At 40.5% G+C, this 10,328-nt stretch overlaps 2 protein-coding genes across 2 annotated transcripts in view; both read left to right on the top strand.

Annotated features, from left to right (window-relative positions):
• The window catches only part of LOC131890683 (glycine receptor subunit alpha-2-like), a 38,915-nt gene extending 30,280 nt beyond the window's left edge, over positions 1–8,635 (top strand). Inside the window, exons 4-9 of the mRNA XM_059240089.1 lie at positions 3,875–3,942; positions 6,404–6,737; positions 7,250–7,441; positions 7,870–7,901; positions 7,967–8,164; positions 8,300–8,635. Coding sequence (XP_059096072.1) covers positions 3,875–3,942; positions 6,404–6,737; positions 7,250–7,441; positions 7,870–7,901; positions 7,967–8,164; positions 8,300–8,632 — 1,157 coding nt within the window. The 3' untranslated portion in view covers positions 8,633–8,635. The remainder of the gene's footprint in view (positions 1–3,874; positions 3,943–6,403; positions 6,738–7,249; positions 7,442–7,869; positions 7,902–7,966; positions 8,165–8,299) is intronic.
• Positions 1,186–1,992, top strand: LOC131890561 (glycine receptor subunit beta-type 4-like). Its single transcript, XM_059239930.1, has 2 exons — positions 1,186–1,412; positions 1,548–1,992. Exons 1-2 carry the CDS (start codon positions 1,200–1,202, stop codon positions 1,878–1,880), a joined length of 546 nt encoding a protein of 181 aa, XP_059095913.1. The 5' UTR covers positions 1,186–1,199; the 3' UTR covers positions 1,881–1,992.
• Positions 8,636–10,328: the final 1,693 nt, after the last annotated feature.

Below are 10,328 nucleotides of genomic sequence, written 5' to 3'. Positions count from 1 at the left end.
CAAGTAATTTTAAATCTTTTAAATCAAATGACAATGTAATATTTTTTTTTTTGTTTCTTGCATGAATGAATGAAATTGGAATATTAAAGTTTGTCTTTATTTGCTTTCAAAAGCTTTTTATTGCGCACAGTTAGTAGCCATACGTTTAAATTCTATTCTTTTTTGGCCCGACTTCTGAAAAAAAATTTCTATCTTTGGCGAGTATTTGTCCGTTCTTGAGCATACTTTAGTGCTTAAACGGAAGATTTATATGCATATTTTGTCAATCTCCAATCTTTTCTTAATTAAATCGCGAACTTTTAGCGGAAGATTTAAGTTACTGAACTTTTTTGCGTAGCCATCAATGAGGCAAATTACATGAATAATATATCCCTTTAAATACCTTCATTCCTCAACAGCAAACACCAACTAAAATCTAGATGAATAAAGGACTCCAACCCCGTCTCAATTGAAACAAAAGCCATTTCATGTTTCATCTCTCCTCTCTCTTTCTTACATTTTCAGGGAATTACAGCTGCTTGTGGCCACTTTTCATCTTCATCGGTCCATAGGGTTCCATTTGATCCAATCCTACCTTCCTCCATCCTGATTGTGTCCATATCTTGGGTCTCATTTTGGATGGACGTGGACTGTGTACCCGCTCGAGTCACCCTCGGGGTCATTACGCTCCTAACGGTGCCTCACAAGTATCCGGTAAACATCAGAGTTGGTCTTTGAAGCTGACTTGACCCATAACCTAAGGAATTATCGTACATGAAAACAAACATCCTTATCCGAGATTCGTCAGCAGGAAGCCTTTTACGACGACCATGAAGTAGCTGAAGTCGTTCAAAAGTAGCAAAGGGAAAGAAACGGAAAACGAGGATAATGCAATTGGATGAAGTTGGACAGGAAAAAGTTCCGTCACTCATCGACCTTATGAGTGGCAGCACCTAACAATTTGTATCTCATCAAGTCTCCAGAGAAAGAATGCGAGTGAAAGCATGATAGAGTGCAGACTCAAATCATGTGTCCCAAAGTTCCTCGAGGAAACTTTCCCAAGAGGACAGAGCCTTTCTTGGCAAGCCTTTTTTGTTGATGTGTAAAGCCAATCTCCATATCTTTCGTTTTGTTCCAGGAACCCTCCGTTCCACAAACTTCTTACGTCAAGGTACAGCATGGGTTCCAAATATCGCTCGCTCTTGAGTGGAACTTCTTTTATGCCTTCGTTCCAGGCCATAGATGTGTGGATGGGCGTTTGTACAGCCTTTGTTTTTGCGGCTCTGGTTGAATTCACATGTGTCAACTACCTGTGGCGACGGAACCAACGGCCTTTCCTCAATTTCGACGCTGCCGAGCAAGCGCCCATGATGCAGTTGGACCTAATCGAGAACCACGGATCTTTGGACCATGACAATATCGAGATGAATCAGGTGAGATGCGGGGAAACATGACGTGACTCGAATGGCCAAGGCGATCAAGTCTTCAACAGGAAATGAGGCGCTGACTCTGCAATACGGTTGGTGCATAAATTCAGTACGCTTGATTGGATCCATCGTGGATTGCAGGTCCAATCCACTCAGAGTCTTGACAAATCCCATCTCCGGATTCGGGGCAATCACCTCCAACCGGATCCAGATGGACTGGGATGCCTGGGGACGGGTCAGTGCATCAGTCGCAGTGTCAGTCAACCCGCGAACATGGACACAAGGTCAATGGTTTGGACCAAATTTCCGTCACCTCGACTTTTGCGGAGCTCGATCGGCGTTCGCAAGAATCGAATGTTGGCCGTTCGGATTGACGAGGTTTGCCGGTTCGTCTTTCCCTTGGGATTCGCCTTGTTCAATGCCATGTACTGGACCTACTACAAGGAACACGAGATCACCAACTACGAGTACTAGTAGATAGGAGTCTTTTGCGTCCTGAAAATCCAATGTAATGTAAAGTAAAAGCATATACTAATACTATATAAAAACTCCTTCTCTGTGCACCCAACACGCCTCCAATGACTACTGGTCCAGATTTATTTCAGCCACAACCGAATCTCACCAATCGAATTTTGTTTTGCATGAAAAACCATCTCACTCTACTAAGTGGTCAATAAATATCCCTCCATCAATTCAGGTCATAATTCTACCTACATATAAGGCTAATCCCATTCCTTTTAGTAAACTGAGATGAATACATCTTGGTGAGCTAGCATTTTGTTTGGCTAACACTATTTCAGACAAAGAAAGAGAATGACAAAATTGGAAAATTGGAAAATTCGTCAACCAAAAAAGTGAACCCTTGTCTTTTGGCGTGGAGTTCGAATATTGGCAATTGCTAATGCCGCATTCATAACTAGTGAGATGTCGACAAAAAATGTTTTTTTTGAATAAGACACATCTGAGTGTCTACCAAAGAAATATAGGGAGGATTCGAAAAGCAGAACAATATAAAACGTTTATCATTTTATACTTGCGAAAAAATGCGGAAGTACGTACATTTCGTATAAGATTATCAAAAGGGCCTGCTAATAAATTTGATCCCCAATCAGAAAAAACACACATATATACATATGTTTGTCATGGCTAAGGCCTCGATCAGGTGCTTGAAGCTCTGATAGGTCCTCTCGTTTGAGCCGCAGACAAATGGTCCCATTTCTTGTTAATGAATGACCGACCTAAAGGCAATCATATTGGGGATGGGTAACTCCAATCCTGGTCTGTGGAAGGCCCCCAATAGCTTTAGCCAAAAAGCATTAAGTCCCGGGAAACAATCAGCAAATTTGTCGTCTATGAATTGTAGAAACCATGTGAATAAATTAAGTAATCTTTTTAATGGTCAGATTTTCAAATAAACTTTCAATAATTATATCGAGAATGAATATTCGGTGTTCGTTTACTCGCTGCTGTAAGAGTATATACTTTGGCTGGTGGTGTGTTGTGGTTTTTGGTTGATTCAATATGTAATAGATTTGGATATGGTGTACAACCCTATAGTGGACTTAATCGCCGCGTGCCGTATATAATATATGATTTCTCTTCCCTCCCCTGGTGTCTAGTGTGTACGGGCTTGTCGGGGTCTCTTTTATGGCTTGCACTACACTTCTCTTTCCTCTATGTGATCGTCTCTACTAAGCAAAATGAGTAACAACAACACAAAACCCGAAGATAAACAAGTATGTTTTCAGCTTTGTCTTAACCATGTTATCCCTTGAGACTATACATATATATATATATATATCACTCACTCTTTCTAAGGGTAAAAAATCCAAATCAGATTCCATCCATCCATTCATTATGTGAGTCGAACTGGTAAAGAATAGCGTGAGAACCGAAACGAATTGGGCGGGTCAAGGTCTTTTGCTCAACGTCAGCCAACCATTTTTGAAGGCTATTAACCGGTCCATCAAGAGAAGCATCCATCCTCTTTTTGTTCTCCAATCTCAGGGGCTGAAACCACTCATGGAATCCGAAAAACTGGGTCTAGATGGTCGACCCAACAAATTGTTTCTTTCTATTAAGAACTGGATTAGCCCAGAAATAATGAAACGGATTCAAGGCCAAACAAGGGAATGTCTTATTTACGGCACAGCATGCAACAGTGCGTTGTTCCATTTGTCCTTCGACGAGAACCCTTCATCTTGGTGAGGGGGTTATTTAGACTCAAGGAATTAGAGCTCGGCAAAGTAAACGAAAGGAGACGAGGCAAAAAGGAACACGAGCCTTTTTGGTGGTGAGGAGGACTAGTGAAGTGGTCAGTAATCCTGGCCTTCAAGACAGAAGATGGGGTAAAAGAACCAGCCGTCTTGAATTGATCTCTTTTTGGGGCCTCCAATCTCAAGTCTCTTTGGTGGTCAGATTTGAAAATATAAGCCGTTGACCTCGAGTGGTGAATCCTTTTTTTTTAGGTGTGCCCACCAACGTCTCCTGTCAACTGTTTGTGGCCAGTTTGAGTTCGATTAACACGGAAAATATGGTAAGTTCAAAGCACCAAAAATGTGATGCTCATCGTTTTAAGGACAGTTTGTCATAAGACGACTCTTTCTTTGTCAGTTCTTATTCAAGCATGATGAATCCGCCATGAGTTGGAAAGGGTTAAATATTTGCATAACTGGACGCAAAGATTGGGTGACAAAGTGCTTTGAAGATGTTGGAAAGCTCAGGTCTTCAACAAACTTAACTCAACATATGACCAACATTTAAGGCGATTAACACGAAATTTGCGCTAGGATTTGAGTTTACTGAAGGTTTTTTCTTTTTTTAACGAGTTATTCTTCAAAAATGTTCTGTCAATTGTTAATAGGCATGCAAATATTGTGCTTTTGAATTATGAGGTGAAAAATTGATCACATTTAGAAAAAAGTTATTGAGCACCTAGAAAGTGTCTTCTTTCACTTAAAGTGACTCTAATCTGTAATTCATTTTACGTCTTTTTGTTGATCAAGGTCCCCCTACCATTTACGAAAATGACCAAGTCAAACCAACTAAACATTCAATTAGTTTTTTGAATATATTCGTGCTCTTGATCCGGCATTTGGTAAAAGGAAACGAATAAAAAGCCATTAAATGAAACCAAGTGATTGAGGTCTTCCTCCAACGAATTCGTTTTTAAGGAACGCTAAAGATGTACTTCAATATTCATCTTTATAGCCTTTTTCATTGAACATTCACCTAGGTGCGGAACAAACTAGGGCTCTGTAGTAGAAGAGTACGAGCATGAAAAACGACCTCTGACGGGCGCAGCCTTCAAGATCCAAGAAGCCGTCGTTTGCAACCAAATGAACATGTAGCAGTTTTAGGTGATAGTGCTTGCTCTGACCCTGGCAACGACTTTTGTCGACGTTTTCTTGGATCTTGGAGGCTGTACCCGTCAGAGGTCGCTTTTCATGCTCGTACTCTTCTACTAGAGAGCCCTAGGACAAACAAAAGTAGGAACGAGAAAAATACACCTAAGATGTCAGAGTAAAGTTGGTGGTTTATTTATGGTATTAGAATGGGTCAGTAATAAGATGTACAAAGAATATCTTGTTAAAGTCAGGCATCTTAGAGCGTATTCTCGAGCTTCTTTTTAACTGTAATGATAGGAAGTATGGTAGAGCAGAATGAAAAGGGCTTTGAGATGTTTTCGTCAAAAGGTTTGAGATCTCAAATCTCATCTCAAATTTCATTCTTAACCATTGCAGAGAATGAGTTGACTTACATTTGACTCTTTGGTTAGATTATTGCACGCACAAAAAAAAAGGAGTGAAAACGGGTTTGTTGTGGTTTCCAGTCGCAGATAATTGATGAGTGCGCCATCTACAATGGTAAACCTTGATAAGTTGTGTGGATAAAAACATTGCACTAACACGACCCAATGTCTAAATTATATTTAATCGAAAAAGTTGCAAATATTTAAAGAATATTATTGCTGAAATGCATAAACATACAAGTAGTACTTCATATTCTGTTTTGAGAACTGCACATTTGCCTTTGAGTTTGGTTCGACATATATTTAAAAATATATGTTTTATTGAAATTAATGCTTTTACCCCTCTCCGATGATGAGTTTATTTCTGTGCACTAGCAATGTATGATTGCACCATGTACTTTAATAGGAAATCTTACCCAAAGAACCTTTCACGTAGGCGTGAAAAGTGGTCTACCTGGCATCTTTTCGAGCCCAACTATTGTTTATTTATTTTTATTGATTTTGAATATGGCGTCAAATTTGAAAACACTCGTTTTTCATAGAGGGCAGAGGGACGTATGAGATGTAATATGAATTTGATCAATTGGGATGATTATTAACAATATCAGTTTCCCCCTAAAGAGCCATCCTTGATTTAACATGTACATATCTAGTCTTCAAAGGCTTAAATGTTTTTCCATACTTAATTTGTCAAAGGAGCACTCAGTAGGAGACAAGATTGGAAAAAAAATCGACAAGAACTTTTTTTCTTTTCTTTCCCCCTTTCCTTTTTTCGGAATAAAATCAAAAACCTTACCATTGTGTTCAAACTGTTCATGCACATGCGAAGCTTTCAAATGCGCCGCTTCTCATAACATAAGACATGGGAATGAAGACAAAGCCTTCCTGTCAATTGAAAGATCGGCAAACTCCCACCATCTCCCGCCAAATCCCCATTTCCGATTTTTTTACTCTCATGTTGAGTAGAAGGTCCTTCGATTTTCAATTGCGATTTGAGAGGGAGAATGGCCTTTCGTTTCGGAGTTTCCCCTTTCAGTCTCGAACTCTTCAAAGCTATTAAGACCATGGCCATTCGCGCTTTGGAAGCGTCTCAAAAAATCGCAGTAGAGAAAAGGTGCGAAACGCCCCATTGTGTTTGCAATCCGTTCACTTACTCAGATTTAGGCCTCGTTAATGGACCACTCGAGAAATGGGACGTCTTTGTCCTGGTTCCTCCATATCGTCATCTCCGTTTGGTAATTTTCAGGATTACGTGACGGATGCCTACCTGAGACAAAAGTGGTCGGATCCGAGACTCTCACATGAGGATATCAAGTCCCCATTGGATCTGGCAGATCCCGCTTTGGTCAAGGCCATTTGGAAACCTGAGGTCTACTTCCCCAATGCCAAGGACGCCCATTTCCAATTTGTGACGGTTCCAAATGTGCTCATTCGGATCCATCCGGGAGGAGAAATCCTCTACATTCTAAGGTACGAAACTGGGACACTGTCTGGGATATCATTTGGAAAGAGGCTATACGTCCTCACTCATATCCATGCTAGTTATTATATTGCTTTTTTTAGATTCAGAAGACAGATAAGTTAAATTTAAATCTTTTAAATCAAATGACAATGTAATATTTTTTTTGTTTCTTGCATGAATGAATGAAATGTGAATATTAAAGTTTGTCTTTTTATTGCTTTCAAAAGACTTTTTATTGCGCCCAGTTATTAGCCATACGTTTAAATTCTATTCTTTTATGGCCCGACTTCTGAAAAAAATCTTTCTATCTTTGGCGAGTATTTTGTCCGTTCTTGAGCATACTTTAGTGCTTAAACGGAAGATTTATATGCATATTTTGTCAATCACCAATCTCTTTCTTAATTAAATCGTTCAGTAACTTAAATCGCGGAAGATTTAAGTTACTGAACTTTTTTGCGTAGCCCATCAATGAGGCAAATTACATGAATAATATATCCCTTTAAATACCTTCATTCCTCACACGCAGACACCCACCTAAAATCTAGATGAATAAAGGACTCCAACCCCGTCTCAATTGAAACAAAAGCCATTTCATGTTTTCATCTCCCTCTCTCTTTCTTACATTTTCAGGGAATTACAGCTGCTTGGTGGCCACTTTTCATCTTCATCGGTCCATAGGGTTCCATTTGATCCAATCCTACCTTCCTTCCATCCTGATTGTGTCCATATCTTGGGTCTCATTTTGGATGGACGTGGACTGTGTACCCGCTCGAGTCACCCTCGGGGTCATTACGCTCCTAACGGTGTCCTCACAAGTATCCGGTAAACATCAGAGTTGGTCTTTGAAGGCTGACTTGACCCATAACCTAAGGAATTATCGTACATGAAAACAAACATCTTTATCCCGAGATTCGTCAAGCAGGAAGCCTTTTACGACGACCATGAAGTAGCTGAAGTCGTTCAATAGTAGCAAAGGGAAAGAAACGGAAAACGAGGATAATGCAATTGGATGAAGTTGGACAGGAAAAAGTTCCGTCACTCATCGACCTTATGAGTGGCAGCGCTAACAATTTGTATCTCATCAAGTCTCCAGAGAAAGAATGCGAGTGAAAGCTTGATAGAGTACAGACTCAAATCATGTGTCCCAAAGTTCCTCGAGGAAACTTGCCCCAAGAGAGACAGAGCCTTTCTTGGCAAGCCTTTTTGGTTGATGTGTAAAGCCAATCTCCATATCTTTCGTTTTGTTCCAGGAACCTCCGTTCCACAAACTTCTTACGTCAAGGTACAGCATGGGTTCCCAAATATCGCTCGCTCTTGAGTGGAACTTCTTTTATGCCTTCGTTCCAGGCCATAGATGTGTGGATGGGCGTTTGTACAGCCTTTGTTTTTGCGGCTCTGGTTGAATTCACATGTGTCAACTACCTGTGGCGACGGAACCAACGGCCTTTCCTCAATTTCGACGCTGCCGAGCAAGCGCCCATGATGCAGTTGGACCTAATCGAGAACCACGGATCTTTGGACCATGACAATATCGAGATGAATCAGGTGAGATGCGGGGAAACATGACGTGACTCGAATGGCCAAGGCGATCAAGTCTTCAACAGGAAATGAGGCGCTGACTCTGCAATACGGTTGGTGCATAAATTCAGTACGCTTGATTGGATCCATCGTGGATTGCAGGTCCAATCCACTCAGAGTCTTGACAAATCCCATCTCCGGATTCGGGGCAATCACCTCCAACCGGATCCAGATGGACTGGGATGCCTGGGGACGGGTCAGTGCATCAGTCGCAGTGTCAGTCAACCCGCGAACATGGACCTCAAGGTCAATGGTTTGGACCAAATTCCGTCACCTCGACTTTTGCGGAGCTCGATCGGCGTTCGCAAGAATCGAATGTTGGCCGTTCGGATTGACGAGGTTTGCCGGTTCGTCTTTCCCTTGGGATTCGCCTTGTTCAATGCCATGTACTGGACCTACTACAAGGAACACGAGATCACCAACTACGAGTACTAGTAGATAGGAGTCTTTTGCGTCCTGAAAATCCAATGTAATGTAAAGTAAAAGCATATACTAATACTATATAAAAACTCCTTCTCTGTGCACCCAACACGCCTCCAATGACTACTGGTTCCAGATTTATTTCAGCCACACCGAATCTCACCAATCGAATTTTGTTTTGCATGAAAATCCATCTCACTCTACTAAGTGGTCAATAAATATCCCTCCATCAATTCAGGTCATAATTCTACCTACATATAAGGCTAATCCCATTCCTTTTAGTAAACTGAGATGAATACATCTTGGTGAGCTAGCATTTTGTTTGGCTAACACTATTTCAGACAAAGAAAGAGAATGACAAAATTGGAAAATTGGAAAATTCGTCAACCAAAAAAGTGAACCCTTGTCTTTTGGCGTGGAGTTCGAATATTGGCAATTGCTAATGCCGCATTCATAACTAGTGAGATGTCGACAAAAAATGTTTTTTTGAATAAGACACATCTGAGTGTCTACCAAAGAAATATAGGGAGGATTCGAAAAGCAGAACAATATAAAACGTTTATCATTTTATACTTGCGAAAAAATGCGAAGTACGTACATTTCGTATAAGATTATCAAAAGGGCCTGCTAATAAATTTGATCCCAATCAGAAAAAACACACATATATACATATGTTTGTCATGGCTAAGGCCTCGATCAGGTGCTTGAAGCTCTGATAGGTCCTCCTCGTTTGAGCCGCAGACAAATGGTCCCATTTCTTGTTAATGAATGACCGACCTAAAGGCAATCATATTGGGGAATGTGGTAACTCCAATCCTGGTCTGTGGAAGGCCCCCAATAGCTTTAGCCAAAAAGCATTAAGTCCCGGGAAACAATCAGCAAATTTGTCGTCTATGAATTGTAGAAACCATGTGAATAAATTAAGTAATCTTTTAATGGTCAAATTTTCAAATAAACTTTCAATAATTGTCGTGGCAATCGGAATCGACCCAAATTGGAAGATCAAGCAAGCTCCTCATAGGGTTCAAATTTATGTGAATACGCACAGATGCACATAATTGAAATAAGAACAAAAATGATGAGATGACAACACTTATGGCTTTAGAAAGAGTGGGCCCAGTGTTTTTGAAAGAAATGAAGAGATGAGAAATAAACGTTACCGATGCATATTGGTAGAGGTTGTTGGGGAAAGTTTTAGTTTTTACTTGCTGATTCAGCGCCATCAAATGAGTGTCTAGTCTCCATTCAAAGGATTCCTATCCGTTTGCTTTCCGATGTGAGCAAGCACACCCAGACGTTGGTTGACATCTTAGAAAACAAAAGATATGTAAAGGTGTGTTTATGAACCAATTTGGTCCATGGAGGGGAGAAATATACATTAGTTTGATTTTGCCACTTCAATTCCAACACTTCTTATCCTTGATGAATGAATGAAATCGCCTTCATGCGCTATCTTTTATGTGTATTAGCTAGAATCCATGCGATGTGTCAATGAGACGTGATTTGTCCGCTTCCTCCTGATTCTCAACATCTTTCTGGGCACCAATTCACCACGCATTCGATCCTCAACACAAGCTGGGTCCATTCAACCGTTGAAATTGATTGAAGTACGAAATCGAAAAGGTGAAAAAAGATCAAATGCAAAAAAATCGAAAAAATCCCCAGGGTTCCATTTTAGAGCTCCTACGAGGACAAATTTTTAGAGAGCATT

Source organism: Tigriopus californicus, chromosome 11 (genome assembly GCF_007210705.1).
Source record: "Tigriopus californicus strain San Diego chromosome 11, Tcal_SD_v2.1, whole genome shotgun sequence".
Lineage (NCBI taxonomy): Eukaryota > Metazoa > Arthropoda > Copepoda > Harpacticoida > Harpacticidae > Tigriopus > Tigriopus californicus.
The sequence above is the reverse complement of the archived record's forward strand: the minus strand, read 5'-3'. Positions and strand labels throughout refer to the sequence as shown.